At 34.8% G+C, this 24,602-nt stretch overlaps 1 protein-coding gene across 2 annotated transcripts in view; it reads right to left on the bottom strand.

Moving 5' to 3' along the window:
- MIA2 (MIA SH3 domain ER export factor 2) overlaps positions 1 to 24,602 on the bottom strand; it is a 41,453-nt gene that overhangs the window by 4,075 nt on the left and 12,776 nt on the right. The window contains exons 7-26 of one of the 2 annotated variants that reach the window (XM_013940523.2): positions 23,888 to 24,019; positions 19,873 to 19,894; positions 19,651 to 19,739; positions 19,185 to 19,256; positions 18,290 to 18,400; positions 17,882 to 17,953; positions 17,384 to 17,488; positions 13,682 to 13,804; positions 13,025 to 13,148; positions 12,116 to 12,162; positions 11,830 to 11,920; positions 10,425 to 10,563; positions 8,403 to 8,504; positions 7,038 to 7,098; positions 6,668 to 6,703; positions 5,639 to 5,706; positions 4,868 to 4,950; positions 4,383 to 4,514; positions 2,218 to 2,376; positions 649 to 780 (exon numbers count right to left, since the gene is read on the bottom strand). In XM_013940523.2, the coding sequence (XP_013795977.2) occupies positions 649 to 780; positions 2,218 to 2,376; positions 4,383 to 4,514; positions 4,868 to 4,950; positions 5,639 to 5,706; positions 6,668 to 6,703; positions 7,038 to 7,098; positions 8,403 to 8,504; positions 10,425 to 10,563; positions 11,830 to 11,920; positions 12,116 to 12,162; positions 13,025 to 13,148; positions 13,682 to 13,804; positions 17,384 to 17,488; positions 17,882 to 17,953; positions 18,290 to 18,400; positions 19,185 to 19,256; positions 19,651 to 19,739; positions 19,873 to 19,894; positions 23,888 to 24,019 (1,900 nt within the window). The remainder of the gene's footprint in view (positions 1 to 648; positions 781 to 2,217; positions 2,377 to 4,382; positions 4,515 to 4,867; positions 4,951 to 5,638; positions 5,707 to 6,667; positions 6,704 to 7,037; positions 7,099 to 8,402; positions 8,505 to 10,424; positions 10,564 to 11,829; positions 11,921 to 12,115; positions 12,163 to 13,024; positions 13,149 to 13,681; positions 13,805 to 17,383; positions 17,489 to 17,881; positions 17,954 to 18,289; positions 18,401 to 19,184; positions 19,257 to 19,650; positions 19,740 to 19,872; positions 19,895 to 23,887; positions 24,020 to 24,602) is intronic. The other variant, XM_013940526.2, reaches the window with a different exon arrangement.

The following is a 24,602-nucleotide window of genomic DNA, read 5'->3' as shown; positions in this document are numbered from 1 at the left end:
CGATTTTAACAGTTTCAGCCTAGCTGATGACTCAGGAACATGTGACTTGCTAGGCATTAAATAAAGATGAAAACTGTTTAACAAAGTCTTAAGAGCTTAAAGTCTTAATACGTTTCAGTTATAACACCGAAGTCACCATAACTTTGCCTCTAAGCTTCTGTTTGTTGCTAAGTGTCACAAACTAGATTTTACATAATTGGCCACTTTGAAACAAATGGTACTTGGTTCAGCGATGTGCGATTAAGTTGGGGTGCAACTGCACTTAGAACTTTTTGTAGTTCACAGGATGGTAAATACCTGAAGAAGGAGGCTTCACAAGCTTCTAGTTCAGTACTCAAAGCCAGTGGATATTTGAAACATTTGATGTTATTCTTTCAGTTTTATTGATGAAAATCTCTCTCTAACTTTACCAGAAGTGGGATGGAAATGCAGGTAAGTGTTTGTGAAATTTTAACGCCATGGTAAGCCTCACGGGAGAGGCTGTAACACATTCAAAGCCAAGTCTGAATGATTAAAAGACAGAATAGTGAAAGAAAATATCTCACGACTACCATTCCCATCCATCCAATAGAATCCCACGACTACCAACGCATCCACTGGGATCGTGCCTTTGCTAGTATCATGGTAGGCAGTTAAAGCAATTCTCACCTGTTTTATCAAAAGACTGCATGTTGTAAGTTCGTAGTTCTGCTGGTCCAGAAAGTCTTCCAGTATTCGGAGGATTAGGAAGAAATCTCTCTTGTCTTCGAGGAGGAAGAATTGGATCAGTGTAAGCCTCGCCTATTATTGAAGAAATCACAGAACAGGTCAGTGAAGATTCACAGAGGTATTCTCCCATTTCCTACCATTTTACACCTGCAAGATTCTCTGGATTTCTTATCTTCTTATGTAAGTATCCAAAGTGACTATTAATCAGGGTGGGCAAACAATCTTAAAAAAGGACTATGGGAATCCCACCAGGCATACACATACTATACCTTACGTTTCTAGTAAATTAGCGTCTCAGGAGCTACTAAAGAGAAAGTCTTAGTCATCTTGATTGTTGCTTTCACATACGGTAGAATTTTAAAAGTTATGATTGCGTAAGTTATAAACACCGTGACTCTGAAAAAATAAAGTCTGAATACAGCAATGAAGGCCAAAGTCAAAATAACTTACTATATATTTTAAATCAATGCTTACAAAAGAGCACTGTTTCCCATTATGTTTCATCTGCTATACCGCCATCAGCTGTTTCCACCAACTTCCTTGCATCAGATCTAGCAATCATGCAGCCAGAACATGTATCAGTGAGATCCAGTGCAAGGATGCACCAGAAACACAGCTCAGGACAAGGGAACAAGACTACCTTTTTGTGCAGTATCTAGTAAATAGATCAGATTTGGCAAATGTGAAACCGCATCCTGAGTCAACTCCAAGTTGTGTGATCAGGCTTACATGCAGAAGCACAACAACTATAGTAGACTGCTGCATCTGATAATCATGGTACATTAATCTCTGTTATCTGATATTTTTTGAATTTAAAATCGTAGCATTTTTGCTTGTTTCAGGTATATGGGACGGTTGTTTTTCCCCCTGCATGCTAATTTACTGTAGAATTATCAATAGTATCCTCTTTGATTTGTTCATGTCCTTCTTGAATGAAAATGTGCAACACGGATGTTTAGCTGAAGGGGTGAGAGTGAAGACTAGGTTTTTTTTTTGAACAGACAACGTTAACATGAATATAAATACTGAACAGTGCATTTCAGACAGGCTGACTGTCCCACAGTACTCCTGTACTACTAATAGAAATGTATTTAAAAAACATTTTTTTCAACAATAGCTACCTTTCAGGATGTTTTCTAATGTTAAAGTACAATTAAACACGAACTTTCTCAGATCTCTCAGGAATCTTCTAGCCAAGATCAGTCTTTCAATGCATTAAACAAGCCCCCAGTAAAGTGATAATACCAAACACTTGATTATGCACTACCAATGTACATTTAAGACACTCAGCATAGAGGTGCAAATGAGCTGCACCATTCAAGAAGGTGAAAAAACCCTATTAAAAAAACCCAAAAAACAAAACCCACACCTTTCCAGTGTGGCTGCACATGCAATTCCCATAAAACATTTCATATAGGTAAGCAGAAAATACTTTAAAAATATATATATTTATTGCAAGTCAGTAACTCCATTTTTCCATGGATCTAGTAGCTAAGCAGATTTCTTTACCTGGTAGAGGCAGAATTATCCTACGTTCTCTGTCCCAGGGAGGAGACAGGGATCCAGTATCTGATGGTGGTCTGTGCGGATCAGTTAATCTATCAGAACTCAGCTCTCCTCTTTCATTACTGGCTTCATACATGACAGTAGTTCCTGGTCCTCTGGATCCTATTTGAAGAAGTCAGATAGCTATTTACCCAGAAAATCTGAATTCTCCACTATGGCTGTCTTCATTAAGTCTGAAAGTAGTGAGATAGATCATGGAATGCCAACACTTTCAAGATATGGGAGGTGTGCAGCTCTACAGGACCCTCCAGCTGTTTGGTGATGACTCAGCCCAGTTATGTTTACTAGAAGTGATTAAATTGTTTGTAAAAAACAAAAACAAAAAAAAAAAACCCTGTAGTTCAACAGAAGTGTAATCTACAAAAGATTTAAAGAAAAAAAAAATCATTTCAAGAGTTCCTGTTCACTCAAATCAGAGAAACTAGTGCCTTCTCAGTAAATGTTCTTCTCAATGCTAAAATAACTGATGCTAACAAGACTTATCAAAATAAAAATCATCATGGTGAAAGTTAACATCATCATAAGAAAAACACCCATACTACATTCAAAACTCTTCTGGTTCTTTCTAACTCTATTTTAAAAAGAAAAATAATGAAAAGACTGGGTCAACACATAACCAAGTGAAAAAGAGACTTTGACAATATAATTGAAAACATCTTTTTTTTTTTCCCCTAAATGGACTTGATTTTAAGTTGCAAGTTTCCTTTAAAGTAAGATTTGGTCTGAAAAATAACGAATACAGGATTCTGATATCATTCTCTAATTTTCCATCCTAAAGTTAACCTAGAATTTGAAAATTAAACCATTTTCTGTTTTATGCAAAACAAGACAAGCACTATAATCGCTAGTTAGCATTGTTTAAACACATGGTTTGTTTAATCTGCCCCAGTTACATTAGTTCTCTATTATGACACGAACAGTAGTTATGCCTTAGCATAGTCTCTTTCCTTATTAAGATTGCACTCTGAAATCTGGTTTTTATTCTTCCTCACCAGCTTCAGTTGAGCTACAATTTAAAGATATGGACAACTCAGTTTCATTAGTTACTGTCCCTATACAAATAAGTTGTTGTCAAGTAAGAGATTCTGCTTGTGTGTGGTACAGCTGTGGCTGAACATTCAATCTCAGCTTTCTTCTGATTTAGAATGTGAATCAACTTTCATATGCAACTAGATAATGCTTTTTATGAAGAGTTAAACTGAATATATCGTCAATGCTGCTCTTTAAAAAAAAAAAAAAATCAGTGTTCATTAGTGAAATCCTTACAGAAGAGAGATGTTTAGACATATTTCCCATGAAATACTAAGTTCAGGTGCCAACAGGTACAACAGTAGTAGTAAGCTAACAGTAGCTTCTTCATTACCTGTAACAGATGACTGAACTCCATGTTACCATTTATCTACACTATTTCCATGAGCATCAAAAAGAACTGAAGGATAAGTGTTCTTCCTCCCTTACCATCCATGACACCATAGCCTTCTTTCAACTATTCCTGAATCTCTGCATTTTACTCCTTAATTTCATCAGATTATCTTCATTTCCTTTCATTACTAGGGAAGGAATTGTCTTCCTGTACAAAGATTGCCTCAGATTTTGAACAAAATGGGGGAAAATATTTTCTGGATCAACAGCTACCTGCAGAAACATTTTCATCAGCCCCAATAAAACTGTCCCATGTTTTTCACAATGTAAGTGCTTCCTCCTTCTCTCACAGTCTTTGGACCACTGAAATGGAAGTGGCAGTATTCTTTCTTCAGAAAACTACCTCACTCTTGTTTACTTTAAAATCAGAAGTTTATTTCAGCAAACCCTATTTTTCCAGGAAATAAAACATGATGGACTAAGTTTGGCTCTTCACTTTTCTCAACCTTTAAAGTGAATCCACTGACTAACCCACTAGAAATAACTGAATTTTCCATTGTGCTGTTATATACCAGACAGTTTTAGAAGCAAGTTGAAAAACAAGAAGAGTTTATGTCAGGAATTGTTTATAATGAATTGTTTGTTTTAATATTTTTTGTCACCATCAAGAGGAAAAGGTGTGACAGGTTTATAGTAGAGGAGAGAGAAATCCAAAATAGATACGTTTTCAAGTTTAAGAATTGTACCTCTTCCTCCTCCTCCACCTGGAAGCATAGGTGAAAGCCTTAAAGGACCCTCCAATAAAGTTGGAGGGGAAAGAAAAGCTCTTGTTTCAGATGAAGGCCGGCCCATTGGTGAGGGTCCATATGGGGAATGCTCTGGAACAGTTAAAACAAAATACTCAAGTTCACAATACTTAGTTTAACAAACTGTATAAAGTAATTAACTTCTCAGGTGAAGTTTAAATTGGATCACAAGTGAAACAAGAATTGTGCTCTAATTACCATGTGTGTCACATTCTCAGTCTACTCTCATTGATACTACCTACGTTCTTAGTTTCAAAAAAATACTCAAAGTGACCTAGAGTCACTTATGACCAGTTTTGTTTTAATGACCTCTATTTGTACATACACAGCCAAGACAGTTTTCAAACAATTACATATGTGTGGTCTTGGGAAACAAAACCAGAAACCAAAACAATTAGGCTCTATTTTACAATTCAATACTGTACCTCTGCCAAATGGTCTAACTGGAACATCAAGAGCATAAGGATCCTTTTCTAAAAGGTCAAGCTTAAATTCTGTTTCAGTTAATCTGCAAATAAGCAACAAAAAAGAAAGAAATAACCAGGAACTACAAAAGTTGTATTTGATTACACTATTTACTACTAATGTTTGTACTAAAAGTATTAACAGACCAAGGTATTACATTCCATAATTAAAAACAAAACAAAAAAGACAGCAGATAAATATCACAGAACTCTGAACTTAAGAACTCCTCAAAGTATTCCTCTATGCTACTGTATTTAAACTGCAAGTCAAAAATTGAAGTGGCATGTTAGATGTCAAAATTCCTAGCATGGCATTATCCTCATGAGTACTCTGGGTCTCATTTCAAGTATTAGTATCTTCACATCAAGGTTTTTTTTTCCCCCTCCCCACTGGATCTGTTAACTAAGTATTAACTTCTGAGTTAAGCTGTAAAATCATTCAGTAATCATGACTTCCAGTTAATTAAAAAAAATTAAAATCTTAAGTCCTAATAGTATGTTCTGTTCTAAACTATTTCAATACTTCACATAGTTCTTATTTTGTTGTTTGCTGCCACTATGGGAGTGCTCCAATGACTCCACAGTGTTCCACTGTAGTTCTGAAACAAGGGCTCTCCCTTGTCTGGGCCACAATGGGTTAACATGTCTAGAAAACAGTAAGTTACGTAAATCCAAAGTATATTTGCATAGCTATACTGTTTTTGTTCAGAATGATACCGGTACTGCACTTACTTCTGTCTGTTATGTGCATTTTCTTTTCTTATATCACTGAGGTGTCTTTCAGCTGCTCGTGCTGTCAACTTTGGAGAAGGACAAAAATCAGATGCTTAGATGTTGCTACTTATTAAATGCTTCATAACTGTTACAGATCCCAGATCCAAGACCTGTTTCTATCTGAACTGTATAGACTGAATATTCATAATAAATGACTCATGTATAAAGCATATGGAACAGAGCCTCACATACATCACCAAATGACATTAGCAACTCTGCTACCTAAATTTTTGAGGAACTGATACGGTTTTCCTGCCGTTTCTTAAGACTGCAGAAATATAATACCGTGGCTATAGCTGCTTTGAAGCATCTAAAAAATACATACAGGATTTAAAGTCTAAAATTTTATACAGGAAATTTTATTTTAAAAATAATACAGCTAAAAATCCGTAAAATTATGAGCACTAAGCCCCGTAACTTTTAATACAACTCTATCTTATACAGACAATTCTGTGAAACTGGAGAACGTGTTAGTCAGGAGATATTTTGGGTTTCCTGTTTGAAAGAAGATGTAAAATGTAGCAGCATTCTTGCAAAGCTGTCCGTGGAACATAATGTTCTCACAGGACACACTGTCTGCTATTAGTAGATAAAAAGAGCGGAGTACACCCAGGGAAAACATTAAAATGGCACTGAAACAAGGCCAAAAGCTTTTATTATTAGCAAAACATCAGGAATTTGTTAAATGCTAACATCTTATTCCAGCAGATTTATTGCTAAAATGAGTAATATTGGAGTATCATTCTAATGAGCTCATAGGTATCTAGCTTAATTATTGCAACTATTTTATATGAAAGAAGATTTTTTTAACATGCTTTTGTGTATTTCTGTAAGTAATCAGCAAGCTTAAAGGTGACAGTGTAGATTTATTTTTGATCATCTGTTTTTAATGAGAAACTTAAAATTATAAGGCAAGCTGCCCAAATAATTGAAAAGGAAGACAGTACTTTATGCATAAAGTTAAAAATCTTAGTATTTGGAACTTACCCAATTATCATGAGCTTTTTTCTCATGTGAAGTAATCTGTTAGAGAGACATTCATTAGATCATCAACGAAGTACACTATTCAACTAAAAAAGAAAACTTAAGACCAAGTATAAACTCTCATTCATAAATTTAGTATATGTAGATAATTAATTATGAGACATCTAAATTTAACTTTTAATAAAAAGTAACGTTTCAGTTTATCTGGCAATTTCTGCTATGAAATTGTGTCAACCAAAATTAGATGGCCTTAAATAGAAGAAGAAGAAAAAAAAAGCCAAATACAGTATCGCAACCTAGTTTAAAGTAGTATTTCAGTTGCAATAATATCCTTCCTCTTTGGTGTAGATGTTAAGCAATACAAAACACTTACCTGATTCTGATAAGAACGAATGGTTCTTTCTAGCTCTTCTTCAAGATCTTTTGCTCGCTGCCTGTACGGAAAAATAGGACATTGTAATAAAAGTATGTTGTGGAAGATCATTTTAAATATAGTAAATACCATAGTAAACACAAGGTATAATTAGAAATTTTGTATCTAGAAGGAAGCGTTGTCACTTAGGACCATGGGGTACCTAAAAATGACAGTAGCAACAGAAGTTCTAAGCCCTACTGGAACAGCGCAAAGATGATGCAAAAAACTTCTCAGCGGTCTGCGATATAAAGGATATCACTCCGCAGTATGCAAGAATAGCCAGCCCTTACCCAGCTCAGAAAATGTACTAATATGGCTGGAACATCATGCTGTTAGCATCCACCACAGCCAGTCCTGAGGGACAGCGACTTCCACCAAAAAAGTATAATGCCAACTTTGTTGCCAGCTGCCCTGTAGACATCCTCTCTAGGTTCCACACACTCTCAGCAGGTTGGCCCAAGATGCATTCACTGCTTAGTTATATTCTATTTTCAATATTCTCTTTAAAATTAAGGTATCTGTACAAATTTCACGTTTTAACTGAGTCATAAAGGGTGTATTCTGTACTCCTGTATTAGTACTGAAGCCTATCTACAAAAATTTTGCATTCTAGAGAAAGGATTCATCTAATTGACCCTTCAGGAGGTTTTGCTGATCAATATCATTCAATTACAGTCAATGTCCCCATCAACATTGAAGGAAGATGGGAAATACACATTACAGATTGAAGAATTATGTCCTATTTTGAGAAAACACAGAAACAAAACAGATGTACACAACTATTTGTAACCCAAAATGGAGCAAACCAGTTAAAAACAATTACAGAAAATATTCCCATGACACAACATTTTATTAAAGAATTAGTAAATACTAATACTGTTTGACAAGCTTGGAGATACAGATATAGAGTGCTAAAACTATACTATGTAAATCTGTTAGGATCTATAGAAAAACTGAGCATGTTATATTTATTTCACAGCATTCTCTTTTTAACTTCCTTAGTATTTTTATCTCTGTTCAGTAAAGCGTACTAGATTAGAGACCCACTCCTACCATTCAGTTAAAGCCAAAGTGTCAATACAGTTAGCACTTTAATGGAAGAAAATGCCAACAATTTTCCATACTCCAATTTTTTAACAGAACAACTGTTAGTATGTATTACTACATACAAATTAGCATGTAACAATACCAAAAAAACCCACACCCAAAATAGAACAATCTAGAAGAAAATACATTCACTTATGCTGGTATTTGTTATTAATTCTCTACTGTCTTTTGTTCACTTTGGAACAAGTGACAACAGTAACTAAAATCTGTAATTACCTGTAACTGTTTAGTTCTTCAGCAGCATGATTAATTTTTTCATCTACTTTAGAAAGCTTTTCTTCCTTCTGTAGGCGTTCTCTCTCTTCTACTGTCAGTTTCCTTTAAGAAAAGTCACAAATTGTGGTTAATTCTACTTCAAATCAACAATTCTGTAGTTAGTCTCTCAGGAAAAACTTCTCAAATTATATAAGCATGATGAATACTTGGTATTTATCCAGGTAATAATGAGTTTTACAGGCAGTGTATAGTGACACAAATAGTACTAGTTTGTATTCATATTAATTTATTCATTAACTGTTCTTTATGAAACATTCAGATTATCACTGTTCCTAAAAGCAATTCTGAAGATTATCCATAGTCCCAAACATTAAAGTTTCCCTTGTGCAAAATGCATCTACCCTAGGTAGTAACCACTGATTTTCTACATACAAAAATACAACTGCACTAACTTTTGGCGATTTGTTCTGACACTTCAAATTTTAAAATAGTTTTCCAGAGAAGAAAATGGTTCTTCATTATGAAGAATGAAATTCTTTCCAGGGCCCCTCATTTTTTTTACCCTTGGTCAGGCAGTTGAAGAGGATAACATCCACATTCCAGACTACAGCTTAGGCACAAGGTAATTCTGCAGAACACACACAGATACTATGGCCACATAACAGTTCTGGATAGGATGAACTGGTCATTCTCCTCTAAACAGCAGTTCTTTGCTATCAAACCATCTAAACTATGGATCTGCTGAACGCTATCTAAGTGTCTCTCCTCAACTTCTGCTCTCTACTTTTCTGTTTTCCTTCTACTTGCTTGGACCTGACTAGCTTTTTAAAAAGGTGCCTTCTTAACACTAATAACCTGCTTTACTCTGCTATCTAATCATGCCAGCTTCTCCCAAACCCTTTTTGGCCTTTCTAAAATCTTTGAGCACCATATATTTGCTCTGAGTTGCAATACAGCATCGTTAAATAGCATCCACACTACCTGCAAACATTTTCCCTTCTGGCTGCTCATCATAGTTTCTTTTTAACAGGTTCCTCATTTTTTATGTAGTCTCCCTTTTTAAAATTAAATGCTAATGTAGTGGATTTTGGGGGGCTTGCTGTTCCTGCAAGAAACCAAATATCTATACATCATGTACTGTTATGGAATCAATTACTGAAAGTAGCATCTTAACAAGGTGCTGCATACTGCTTAGGACAGGATCAGAATTAGTGCTGCTTTTCTTGCTGCCTTCAAGATTAGGTCTGTTCCTTGAAGAAATAATTTCTTGCTAATGAAATTTTAGTTTTATGCCCTAAGATGATGTCCCCTCCCTCCCCTGGCCACACACACACACACACTTCTGAAGGTTACCACAACAACATCACATTCCTACCAGCTGTATTTTGAGACCTTATCACCTTTCTGATTTCACTGAGTAAACCATAATCCCTACTGAAATCCTGACTGGGACATAGAAAGTACAGTCCTCATATTGTATCTTTCTTTGTCAGGATAATGTGATTCACAGGGATTCTATGCTGCTTACTGATAATAGTTAATTTGTCTACCTGTTTTAACTCTAAGTTTAGTTTTACATATAGCCCCACTCTTCCACTGACATAACTCTCTTCCCTGTAGAAAATATACCCCACAATTAAAGCAGCTACCAATTATCTTTCTTTCAAAAAGTTTGATACATGTATTATGTCATATCTTTATTTTAAACCAAGCTTTCCAACTTCACCCACCTTATTTCACAGACTAAGATTTGTTCAGAAAAAAGAAGAAAAAAAAAAAAAAACAAGAAGTAACAGGCTTGTGGAAAAGTCCCAAAGGAATACACCATGACTTCAATGAAAACAATTACTATAAAATTACTTTGATGACAAATAAACAAGAAGGTGTAACATTACAGGATCTTTTAACTCAAAAATCTCTGAAAAGTAGTATTCAAATTTTCAGTAATTTTCAGCCCCCAAAAAGAGTATAAAATCTCAATCAAGTAATGTGCTGAATATAAAAACCAAGAGGAACCTGTACCTGTGCAGTTTCATTTCATTTTCTTGATAAAGCTCAGTCATGACTTTAAGTTTTTGCTGAAGCTTTTGAACTTCACTTTCAAAACGTTCATTTTCAGACTGCAAGGAAACTTGTTCACTTTGGAGGCTTTCTATACGTTCTGTCAAATTTATAGACAATTAATTATATTGGGAATAATGCACAGTTTACAAAATTAAAATATTTGTAACATTTCATTAACTAATAAGTTTGTAAAATTCTTTGATGCTATGTTGTTTTAATAATATAAGCAATAATATATACTAGTAAGTGTCCATCAGTTATACAACTGAGAAACAGTACTGCCTATTCGATGGGAAGACAGAAACTATACTCTCTACCTGCCACAAAATCCAGCTCTGACCAAATACCCAGCCTTCGTGATCCCTCCAACTGGTATAGCTTCTCTGGACAACGCAGTTTTGTAATTCAAAACCCAAACTTTCATTTAGGGCTTTTATTATTATAAATATTTTACTAAAGGAGTAGAGTCTGTTTCATCATATAGTCTTGAAAATTTAGCCATATGAGGTCTTGCAAAGAAGCCTGAAGGGATAACTCGGATTTGTCAAACTATCTTATCTAGCCAAAATAAGGTCTGTCATGCTCCTTTTCCTATTCATTATTTCCTATCCACTATTCCTATGCCTCTTTTCAAGAAAGATGTAGAGCTTCAATGAAGTCTGAATGCCTTTATGGCACAGAGTTACAATCCATTTGGAAAACTTTTTTTTAAGTCATTAGAAGTCAGTTTAATAACCCTCAAACTTACTGTTTTACTCAAACAACCAAGCACAGTACGTTCAAGTATGATGACTACTCTGCAGGCTGCTATCTATAAAAGCAATAGCTAATTGCAGACCTTTTTGGAATTAATGTGGCTGTATTTTCATTTTATAAAATATAACTCAGAACAGCTAATGCAACAAAGGAAAAAACAGAGTAAGATGCTTTTAGGCTCAATTTTCCAAATGCAAAATTTTAGATTTTATTAAGTATTCAGCTTGCACCCATTACAAACTAGTAACTACAGTTTTTCAAAATTCAAAGTCCATTGTTTCATGTCCAGAATTTTTATAAAGAAGGTATTACAGATTTATTAACATCATTTGGCACATATATTTTGAGCTTCCATATTCCCAACAGCATACAATAAAATTCAGCAATAGTGCTTTAGCAGTCATTACACATCGTTATGCTTTGATTTTTAAAATATCTGTTTAAGTTAGTTATCTATTTTAAATATTGATTTTTAGAAGTAAAGCAATCAATTAGAGCTATTCATGTAATATTAATTCAGTTTTTAGTGGAAGCAATACTTATAGACTGTAACATTATTTGATAAAAACAGCATCTTATTAACCTTAAAAGCAAAACATTAAATTACCTGTAAGCTCTCCTTTAGCTTTATTTTCATCAGACAGTTTTGAATATACTTGATCTCTTTCTGTTTCCAGGGTCTTTAAACAAGCATTTAACTACAATCAAAATACAAAAATGATCTTATTGAGATTACTAGAAACAAGAATGTCTGCATGTAAAAATATGTAATTAAATATCAAAAGATGCTGAACTCTGTTAAACTGTTAGATGTTTATCTGCATCTAAACCTAAAAATTGCATTTATTCCATTTTTCTCCCCCTCCATCCACACATTTCTTGAAATCACGTACCTTTGCAGCATAGATCAATTTCTTTACAGTTCGTTTTTGCTGATCATCTGATTAACAGAATAGAATACATTACATAAACAGCACAAGAAGGTTTGTGACAGAGCTTACTACTGAGATAATTTGTTTTGTTTTTATTACTGTTTTGTTTTTATTATTTTACTTATGACATTTATTATTTATTGAACAATCCTCAACATGCCACAACAGGCATAGCGTATTTTTACAAAGGGAAAATTTGCCTATATTTTAATGCTTTATCAGTAAGATTGAGAATGTCTACATTTAAAAGTGAGGTGCTGAATAGAGCATAAGCTGTCAGATTTACTGGGCTGTGCCCTGTGTTACAGCCAGCACTGCCATAAAAAGAAGCTGCAGCAAGAACCAGGAGGAAGAAAGGCCTTTTTCCGCTGCTGCTATGAGGGGCCCCACACCTACACCCACTGACTCCCAGTTCTACCATGCTGCCTGCAATACATAACAGCTGTGCAAGGACACAGAGGCAGAAGTTAGGCTCTGTGGACCTACAGTGCTACTGCTGGGAGGAGTTTCAGGAAGAAGTAAAAGTGAGGTTTCCACCTAAAAATGTTTGAGAATCACTGTTTGATACTAACATACACTAAGCCATTCCAGAAGTGCCTGAACATCAAATTCTCTGCATTGCTCTATAACAACATACATGTTTTACCTGTGTACACACACACTGCCCTATAGGAGCATAGGCTTTGTTATTCTGGAGGTGTCTAAGCACCAGTTGAGCTGTCTGACATGAACACCAACATTGGGTGAGGTTTGAAAATCCAACTTTTACAAAGCAAATTATCTTAAAACTTTGCTGAAAGTTTGCTCATTCTATATTCCTAAAAACTATTTTAACAGATATTTTAAGATAGGAAGCTAGCCAAACCTTACCTAAAGGCTCTCCATTTTCTGTTTCACCCTTTATATCGGCGTCCCAGTGATTATCTTCAGTGCTGTCATCTTCTCTTATGGCTGAACTCCAGTCTTTCATCTTCAGTAAGTACTGTGTCAGTGACTAAGAAAAAGTCCCCACAAAACAAGAACAGTAAAATAAATACAAACAATGAAAATGTAGTTACCATTCCAATTACTTTTTCAAGACTTCTCTCCTTTATTTAGTTCCATTCATACATGAAACTAACTTCATATATAGGATTCCAGATGGCCAACATCAATTTTCTGTCAAAACATATACCTGCAGGTCAACAGGTATGCCCTAAAGAAGACTCTTCAGATAGCCTAATAAGCACGCTTTTAGCAAGATGTGTGACCCACCCCAAACCCCAAAGCAAAAAAGTAAATACTCTTCAGAACTAAAAGTGTTTTTCCTGCTGACTTTCAAGGCTGTCAGACTGCTCCATCGTGCTGCCAAGCAATCTTGTTTGCTTAGCAGGAAACAAGACATTAGAGGATGGAAACAACAAACAAAAAACCTGAAACAGCTTACTGCATATTATGACCAGGAGAGGTTGTTAGACTTTCTCAGAACTTGCTAATGATTAGCATCAGTCTGAATAACTTGATTCAGCACTAGCTGTAATAATTTACCTTGATTTGACTCTCTTTATTTTTCAATACTTCTTCCATATCTGCTTTAGATAATTCAAACATTTTAGTTTGTTCATTTAGTTCAGTAAACCGTTCACCCCATCCTTCAGCTTCTTGTAAAAGCTAAGAAGAGAATATCAGATTAGTGTGATTATTTGTTGTAACTAAGAATCAAGGATGAATAGCACTTGAGCCTACTATGTATATTATCTAAGCATATGCAGAATCTTAAGCCCTCACTCATAAGAATTAAACAGGGAGAGACTATAATACAGTTAAAGACCCTAGAGTTGACAATAACAGTTTTACATTATTGTCCCATTATTTTAGTGGCAGTAGTTCTCTATTGTAATTAGTTGTGAGGATATTTTAAAAATTTAGCAGAATAGTTCAGTTAATATTTCACTCAGTTAAAAAAAAAAGACAATAGCAATGTATTGACAAAATAGTGACAATATTTGTAACAAACAACTACAAACATTGGGGAATGTCTGGAGGGGACAAGACTCATCCCCCAACACATGCACCCACTTCTGAAATTATACCTGTTCTTTTTCAACCTAGAAGAGGTAGGGGAGGTAAAGGAAAACCTAGAAGCTTTTCAGATAGCAATTTAAATTCGCATGACTTGCAAAACTATCCCATTTCCTCTACTCTTGTCCACACTTAACATCATTTTTAAATCTGATTTTAAAAAGGGCCCCCTGTTAATGAAAGTTGCTGCAGTTGTATGTAATCAACACCTTATTAGGGAGTTGCTACTCCCTAATACCATACTAATTAGTATGGTCAACTAAAAAGACAAGTAGAGTCTATGATTAGACTTTGCTGACATATCCTAGTAAAACTGCATTTTACAAAAATACTTTACAGCAGCAAAAGGGATTACTACACTTTATCAGTCCATTAGAAATAAGCATTGCAACATATTAAGTAATTAAACCATGCCTGCATATTATAAGAACAAAATTAAAATGATCCAGGTTTAAAAAACAAAAAACAATCAAAAAAACCTCTCTCACTATAAAAACATAGGGAACTATTTGTCTTATTCTGTCAAAAGAATATAGCTGCACAACAGGCAACCAATTTAAAAGCACTAAGTGTACAGAAAAGAGTAACTAGGTTGATCAACAAGACCGTAACAGCCACTCATACTAAAAATAAGAACAGAAATTGTAGTTAAACAGGGGAACCGCCATGCAAATACACAAACAAGCCTGGACACTGCTTAACAAAGATAAAGCAAAAGGCATAAACCAAAAGGTACATGACTAAAATTAAGTGAACACTACTTGGCACAGAACTGCACGTTTCAAGCAGTAAAAGCCATACATTAATTTGTAGCATCATGCAAACTAGGTATTATAGATAACACAAAAATACCATTTATGCTAATACTGCTCAGAAGACATACACAGGCAACTCCTTTTATCATTAAATTTCATTCCTCAAAGGGAAACTAAGCTTTAAGACATTCATTCTACACTGAGACAAAGAGAGACTGAACTGACTTGACTTGATATATTTGTAAGAATTACAGTAAAGAGAAATAGCAAGGATTTGTAGTGAGCTAAAGCAATATACATTTTAAATGTTCCTGCAAAAAACAAGCAAGCACAGGAAGTTTGGAGTTCATTAACAGTTCCCTTGTTCAAACTAGAAGGCCCCAATCCTCCCTCTGACACATCATAAATCTATTTTCAGATAGCACATCTGTTATAATGGTTAAGCTATGATGTGCCAGAAGATTACGACCAATTAGTGCAAGTGGATAGAGGAAGAAACTACTCCAATTTCCATGAACAAATAACATCTTTGTTACCTTTTGAACATAAGTGAAATTCCATCTTAAAAAAAAAAAAAAAGACAAAAATAAAAAAAGGGATATGGATATTCTAGTACAGCAAAACTAATTTTTATTGCTTACAACAACCTTGTATAAGAAAATATTAGTAAGCAAAACAGATACTTTTTCTTCTTTTCTTTCCAGGTTCCATGAGTGTGGTGCTTCATCTACCAAAAAACATAGCTAAATACAACATATACAAATGTGCTAAAATTACTAAAAAGAAAAACTGCAAAACAACTCTGTTAATGACAAAGTATAGTAATTCATCCTAAATAGTGTGGTTAAGAAACTACCATACCCAGTTTATTTCATCTCAAAGGAATTCCAAAAACTTTATTTTTAGCTAGGAACCTGATAGGTTAATTACATCCTGGTTTTTTTGTTTTTTTGTTTTTTTTTTTTAACTGAAATGTTCCTATTTTTGCTTGATATAAAACGACTGCCTATAAAATAAAAATGATTCTCAGCCCTCAGTTTATCTTGCTTTAATTCCTTTTTTTGTTTTATGAAGAGGAAAGAAAAAGAATACACTTTCCACAAAAAAAAAAAATTAAAAATCTGGAACCCAGATGGGGGGGGGGGAGGGAGGAAGCAAGCACCCCCAAACCTACATCTCTAATAAAACCTTTTAATTGTGTACTGCTTCTCAAAATTTATTACGTTATAAGTATACTCTGTCACATTTGAAATAAAGCATGCAAGGACCAGACCCTTCCTCCTCATAGAAAGGGATAAAAAGCATGTATGGATTAGAGAAAAACCAAAAAGGACTCTTGAAAGTTCTCAAGAAACTTCATCTCACAGTGAATACACTCAAGTCTTTTATTTGTCCATTAACAGAATGTAATACAATTCTGTCTTCTACTTCCTTTTCTTATTTTTAGAAGGAGTATATGTTTGACAAAAAAGGGAAGGTTTTATTGATAACAGAACTGTGCAGAACTGCTGCAGAAATTTTTCCATTTCCAAAAGTGTTTGTTTTCCTGAATCAGTAAGTCTGATGCCTATGATGTTTTGACAGAGAGAGGACTGAGGCACTCAGTGGCTTTTTATAAGGCTGCCAAAAGAACAACAAGCGTGTACCTCTAGCCCCAAAGATACCAGAATACGGTCAAGACAACAAGGAGATCAGTCAGGCATGAAAATAAGCACATCCCATAGAAATAGAACATTCCATGGAACATTTAATGTAAAAAGAAAAAAAAAAAAGAAAACTTAAGAATATGATGGCATATTTTCATTGTAAAACTAGTTATTGCACAGGACAACCATTTCACATGCTAAGCATTTTAAAATAATCATTCTCTAGGGTTCGGCTACACTGTGGAAAATAAACAACTAAAATTCAAAAAGTAACAGTCCTTTCTGTACCTTCACACTACTTATCTGATCTTCCACTAGCTCATCCATACGGATACTACAGTATGTTTCTCACTTGCCTTTCGGACACACTGCAATTTCTCCATTTGATTTGCTTTCTGTATTGAATATGAGCATTTGCTGTCTGCCTCTGTAGAGGACCTTGGCTGTGGACTTGCTCAAATCTTTGTTTTCCTCCAGGTCTCAGATTTTGCTCAGCAAAATTCTTACTAATCTTACCTTAGCATGTGCTCTCCTTGTCACTGATCTCCCACAAACTCATTTATTTAATTTCTTTTTAAACAGGGATATTTTTTACAAAAGTTATTCCAACACAAAGTCATTTTAAAGCTGAGCCCTCTTCCTATTTACCGTAAAGCTCAAGCGGTATCAACAAACACATCATGGATGAGCTCCTTGGAGAAGTTAGATTTACATACCACTATAGGAAAATATGAAATTTCTCAAGAATTTAAGTAGAAAGAACCTACCTGTTTCTCACTTTCCTGGAGATGACAGTTTTCCTCTAATGCATCTTGAACAGATGTCTTGAGTCTCTCTGTATTAATCTGAAATACTTTTAGGGTGGACTTGGCCTAAGTGAAATGAGAAAGTGTGTTGTTTCAACAGAACATTTGAAGATACAAGAAATGGGGTCACGGTGGTATTATTGGACTTATATTTCGGTTTTCTGACTGTGCTATGTATGTATTCTCAGTTTTCTGCAACTTAGCTTTCCTGATTATAATTAGTTTTGTGGCACTATGTATCACTGAGAAGTAACAAGGCAAAGAGAACACAGGGTACCTGTACTTTGCAACAAATGGCAACTGCTATCTGAAATTTAAATTACTAAATCTAGTTGTACAGAAGTACTAAGCCTTAAAGAGTCTTTTGGTTTACCCAGCATATTATTTATGCACTCTTAATGGACAAAACTATTAAAAGTAACTATATGGAGAACAGAAAAAAAAAAAGATTTGATGTACCTCAGCAACTTGTGATTGGATAGATTTTGCTTCATTCTCTAAAGACTCCACTCTCTTCTGAATTTCAGCCACCTGAAAATAATTAGCTTTCATATAACTTCTTCCACAGTTTTGACTGAAGAGGGAGGTCTAGGCAATTATTAAAATTGTTTTAATTTTCAAGCTGAGAAGACTTCTACTACCAAACCAGTAAAATCGGGGGGGGGGGGGGTAGCATTTTCCTTTATGAATCTCATTTTTCTAGTATGATACAGTGTGTTTGGATGGAGACAAAAGGGGAAACGTAGTTTTTGATTTATTTAAAACAACAAAAAAAGAATAGTTTGTCTTTTCCATAGAGAATGTTTTCTCATGAAAAATACCTTATGTATTGAGTGGCAAGAAAGATGGGGTTATTTTTACTCTTACCAATTTATCGTTTTCTGACTGTTTAGATTTTTCTTCTCCCAGTTCTTTTTCAAGATTCTCTATTTCTTGGTTGAGTTCCAAGTTTGACTTGTTCAATTTTTCATGTGTTTCCTAAATTATTTTGACAGTTAACATAATACACTTGACATTAACTACATACAAAGACAAGTATGTTTTAAATATCATTTTAATATAAAATGACACAGTACATTTAACAGCTATCATCACATCAAAGATAAATCTCAAAGAACTGTGGCCTCTTGCATATTAACAACACATAACAACTAGCTCTATAGGATCTTAGGTGCAGAATGAAATAGATCTATTTGCTTGTTATATAAATTTTAAACAACCCATTAGATATTTGATTCACCTTTTTTGGAACTCTTTTACAAATATATTCTGAGTTTGGGGGATCTAAACAATGTAGTTCCATCCAATTTTTGTTATGATTTAAGATTTTTCTGTGTTCATGGGTTTTTCTTACTCAAAAGTACTGGTAACTTTGTACTGGTAACTTTTTTTTTTTTTTTTAAACTGTGCTCCAGTAGGTTATAAGATATATTCAAGTCACATCAGACATACGAAAAAATACTTCATGCACTGTGCTGTCTCTACAGGAACAGCTTACCATTTAAGCAATTTAACATTGCTTGATATGTGATTTGCTCTAGTATCAAAAAAAGATTTTTTTAGATGATCCATTCCACTTTTAACACAATCCTTACATAAACTTTTCTTAGTTTAAATGCCTTGCTTCTATGTCACTTTCAGAAAGACAGGATTAGCAAAACAGTGCTCTAAATTAAAACAATTTTTTTTCTTACATATGCAGAATTTTCCCAAAACACTGCCTTAAATTATGAAAGTGGTCATTCTCACTTCATGTTTTTACCTCAAAAAAAGATGCATCTGTTGATTCTTTCACAGTGTTCTCATCCTTCAGAGACGATTCTAAATCTTCAAACTAAAGGAGATAATTTCTGTCAGAATGTATGTAAACAATTGCTTAAATAACAGAATTAATTTGTGATGCTCTAGTCTGAAACATAACCACAATGTAAATATTCAGGCATATACCTTGCTGGAAATTAAGAAAAGTTTAGCCCCAGTAGGTTAACACAGCAGCATAAAACATTTTAAAGTTATTTCCAGTGCACTATACTGTATTAAGCTTTAAGACAGAACTTGCTAACACTTTAATCAGACTTAAAATACACTGATGAAAAAGCATTTGAAGAATCACTTAAAAGCTTTAAGCACCTTACTTTTAGGCTTAAGTTTAACACTTTAAATACAGAAATTGGTTCAATTTGTCAAGTGAGACATTTGAAAAGACAGCAGTAAGTGAGGAATAGTACCTCCTTCTTGCAAAGGCTGAGTTTTTCAAGCATTTTGCATTTGTCTTCAACTAGTTCAGCAATTTTATTGGCAAGCTGTTTTTCCCTTCCTAAAAAAAAAAAAAAAAAAAAAAAAAAGATGGCTAAATGTTGCAATATTCAAGTAATTAAAAGTAGCAAGAAAGAAAAAAAAAAAAGAGATAAAATCATGCTCCAAAGAAACAGCATGAGAAATGAGCTTACCTACATAAAGTCGGCTTCTAACCTGAAATAAAAAGAATAAATGCTGAAAACACGTCTGATGAGTTACTTTTACATAGTATTTGAAAACTAATTTTTTAGGTTGTGGTTCCATAATTGTTTAATCATGAAACTTAAGAATGAAATATAAATGCAGGCTGCTGTAAAAATCGGTAATCCCATTCTCCACTCTACCCCTTCATGTCTGTGTTTGTCTTGTCCTTTTCCAACTCCAATCAAATAAAGAGAAGAGGAGAAAGGAGGTTAGTTTTCACCTGGAACACTTTAATGATCCTCCTCATAGTCATAACCCTGGAAGTCCATTATGCAAAGTGGTATTATGGACATGCAGAGCCAAAGGAGTGCAAAAAAGGGAGGACAAAGAGAGGGGGGCTACATGGCAGCTCAGACTTAACTGCTTATGAGAGGGAGAAAAAACCCACACACATTTTACATGCAATACATAACAGTAGAGCTGTAGTAAGGATACTTGATGGGCAACCTGCCTAGATGCAGCTCTGTGTGAAGTGCCAAATCAGCAGTTGCCACTTGAGATCAATCAAAATCTAGCAAACCACAAAACAAAACTTGTCACAGCTGGCTTGGACAAAAGGTGCAGAAGTAGGCTGAACCCACAAGAACTTTACAACACTCCATTTCTCTCGGGCCAGGCTGGATGATGCACCTGACATAGAGGGCCTCTCTCACATTTTTCCCTCAGTTCTCTTCTCAGAGCTGCAGGATGGCCAAGGAGTCCAAGAAGCAGAAGCAAGAGAGAAGGTCATATCCATACCTATCCCCATCATCCCCCCAAAAAACAAAACCAAATCCTATTACTCTTGAATAAGTAACCAGTCATACTTCAGTGAGTAGTTAGTACAGTTCCAAGACTAATGAAGTTGTCAATAATTTTTGTAGTATCTAATACCTTAGTGATGTAGGAAAACAGTACTTTGGTTGCTGCTTGACTGATTTCAGCTGAAACATCTTTTTCTTACCATCCAGAGGGATGCTGCTTACTAACCTCAGAATGACCTGTTCCTGAAACAGGTCAAGCCAGTATCTTTTGCCTGCGTGGAGAACACTCAAACTCAGATGACAACTGCCAGACACTACAGTAAGGAAGAATGCGACGTATGATTCTCCTCAGACATTCTCTGTCATCAGACAGATTAACCTTCTGATAGAACAGATATAGCCAGAGAAGTGAAAGACAATGAGGAAGGCTTGAGTCTGTTAGGGCAATAAAGCAAGTCTGTAACCACATTCAAAATTTGAGAGACTTTGCCATAGGCATTGCATTGCACGCAGCTTTGGGAAGGAGACTGGTGAAGTAAATAAACAGTTCATACAAAATTCTGTAATCACCAAGGTGATAAGCTCACAGTGTTGTTTCAACACTCCTCATTCCAGTAAAGGAGCAGGTAAAGCAATGCAACTATAAGGAGATCTGAAGCTCACCTATGCTCTGTGCCAGGGGAATGGCAAGCTGAAAGACTGCTTTCATCAAAAGAAAAAAAAAAAAAAGAACTGTTTGGCAGAAGATTGAAAGAAACTTTAATGCAGTTTCTCAATAGTGTTGAGGCCCTTTTCAAAGATCACGTTTGTACCTGGAGGTTAAATATAAAAGCCCTCACATAAAGCAAGAGCCTTCATACTTTGACTATGAAAAGAGAAGCATACAAACTGAACAAAGGAGATATACTACATGCCATGATTATTTTGTAAGCGGGCAACAGAACTGAATGCAAATCCAGCCTGCTTTAGGTGCAGCACACAGACAAGTTTCAGGACCTCTACTGAGATTAGTAATTGATCCTCAGGTGCAGTTAAAATGAGAACTGTGTGTGGCTGCAAACACTATCAACTTACTGGGACCTAGCATCACAGTGAAACTGAATTTGCAAACCACTTAACTGTGCTGGGTTGCCCACCACACTGATTTTTTTTTTTGTCTTTATGAGAAGTTCAACTTTTTCAGTGGAAGGTTTCCTGCTTTTCCAGAAGCACCCTATCAACATTTATCAATCAATCAACATCTAAGCCATCAAACATGATTACTACAAGCTTAATTAAATAAAATCCTGGTTTTACAATATTGCACTGAAGCAGGATGGGTTATGTTTTTACATCCTCTAGCTCTAGAGCTACTCATGTTAAGACCACTGCTAAATCATTCACCAAAACTGCCTTCCTTACTAGGGTGGGCAGTGAATGAAGATGTGCAGTCCAGGAAAAGTATCATGGAAGTTGCCTTCTCAGCATTACTTCATGTTTTGAAGAAAGCAACAAAGGTCTTGGTAAAGAACTTTGCATCTTCTGGCTTACATATTCACCCACAGAATGACAAGCATATTAAATACATGCTCTGTATGATATTCCTAAACTAGTTGGGTGTTTTATCTTAAAGGAACCATTCCACAGCAGGATAAACCAAGTACAAATTCAAAAGATTTCAGGTCCATCTTGTTAAACACTCCTATTCAAAAAAAATACATACATACATACATATATATATATATATGTTGGGCAGATTAAGATATAGAACATATCCAACAATCAAGACTCAGTTCATATAATCTTACAGATGACGAAAGTCATGAGAAAGGTGCAAGTTTTACGAAACTCTGTAGGTGACCAAGAAAGTCTTAAATACAGTCTTAAATACTATCTAACAGATTGTAAAAGTTTGATGTCCACTTCCGCCTTTTTGTGCTCTTACAGGATAACAAGGCAGCACTGAACTTACATTAAAAACACACTGATTTTGCATACTTGAGATTGTTACGTACATTCACTGAGTCTCTGCATCAATGACATTTAAAAAAAATAAAAAATTGCCTTACACTAATATACTATTAGCCACACAAAATATCCAGGATGAAAGACTAAACAGACACACATCTTCTGTGGAAACTACTAACGCAAAAAAGTTCAACTCAGGCCCTCCTATTTCCTTCCTGTTCTTACTACCTAATACACACAAACAGAATAGCAATTTTAAAGAAAACAAAATTACCAAGATGAACTAGAAAGCAGAAGGAATGACTCAAAATTACAGATAGGTTAACTTATACAAATAGGAACCCCCTTGAAAATATGCACCTTGCTCTTGAAAATACCAGTGGCATTTTTCCAGATCTAAGGAGATGTTAGAACTTTTAATAAAAATGCAGTTGCTCGCATCTCAAAAACTAAAATACTATGCGTCTTATCTTCAAACACAAGAATTGTTACACCTAGCACCAAAATCACACTCTAGCTATTTAAGACCATGCAAATATTAAGGAGAAATTTAGTGTACTGAGTTATGGACACTGACCTTTTTTTTTTTTTTTTTTTAATTATTAGCAGGGAGAGTTTGGTAGGCAGATCAGAACTTACTTATGATCCAAGATAAACCTTTCCACAGAAATACAATGTGATTTATGCAGTAGAAGTTTTCAATACTACATTTCTCAAACTCATCAGCTTAGTGGTCACAAACAGCACACAAAGTAAAATCAGTTCAGTATTACAATGTATAGAATCAATGTCACTGTTCAAGGTGTTTTAAAAGGCCTTCCTTGATAGGCATCCATCCAAATTGCTTTTGCTTACAGTTGTCTTGAAAGGTCTAAGAATGTCCTGAGCTGGCCTGGCTATAGCTATGGATAGTCTGAGAGATCAATATATACAGCAATAAATACACCCAATTTTATATTCTGCAAAAATAATTTAAGCACTAGTTTTGAAGGTCTGGTGTAGAAATTAAAAAAGGAAAGAAAGAGGAAGTCTTACTATAGTGAATTTTATTTCATTTCCTCTAACAACAGTCACTCAGTAAACGTGCAAACACTTACTGCCTTGACAAAACAGGCTACATCCCAACTTTTCTCCTCTTTTAGCGGGAGTCTAAATTCAGTCACAGCAGACTTAAAGCTTTGCAACATTAGATAACTTGAAAGGAACAGAGTGACAATTTCAACTTTAAAATACTAATACAGCCTATGTATCCGTATGTAACTTGAATACTTACTGATTGATAACCTCTGTACAGAAACAGGAAAATCATAAAGACACCAACAATACTAGCACAAATCACTATTTCCCATGGGAAACCATAGAGATCAGGACCAGGTCTTATGTCTTCAGGCAATGAAGCCACAGCCTGGAAAAGAAAGTCAGAAGTTTCAATGAAAGAAAAGAAGATTATACTTTCAATAGGTATAGACATTACATGCTGACTTAATTGTTCACTACTAAGGCAATAAATACAGACTTGTACATTATTTTTTCAAAACTCAGAGAATGGTTAACAAAAGCTTTTGATTTTTAAATTATTCATTTACTAAGTGACAAAAAAAAAGTAAGGAGAAAAGATCAAACAAAACACAGTGACAGTTAGATAAAGCCCTTTAAGTTTTTCTTACTGAACCTCCCAATTATGAAAAAATTTTCTTTAGGCTTTCTTTATGTTTCACCACTATAAACATCACTACTAAAAAGTATTTTATGATTTACTGGTAGAAAATTCTAACAAAAGCTAAAGATATGCAAAAATATTGACCTACTCAAACATATGCCAAAACAGCATACCAAATACAGTGAATGATTTAGCACATGTAAGATATACTAACATCCTTTAATTTGTAAATGAACATCACTATTTTCTGAAAGCAAAGAAATATTATCTGCTTAATGTAGCTCGTATTTATTACACACAGTAAGTGTGTAAGACTATGTTAAGGTGC

Source organism: Apteryx mantelli, chromosome 4 (assembly GCF_036417845.1).
Source record: "Apteryx mantelli isolate bAptMan1 chromosome 4, bAptMan1.hap1, whole genome shotgun sequence".
Taxonomy (NCBI): Eukaryota; Metazoa; Chordata; class Aves; order Apterygiformes; family Apterygidae; genus Apteryx; species Apteryx mantelli.
Note: the sequence above shows the minus strand (reverse complement) of the source record. Positions and strands in the feature narration are given on the sequence as shown.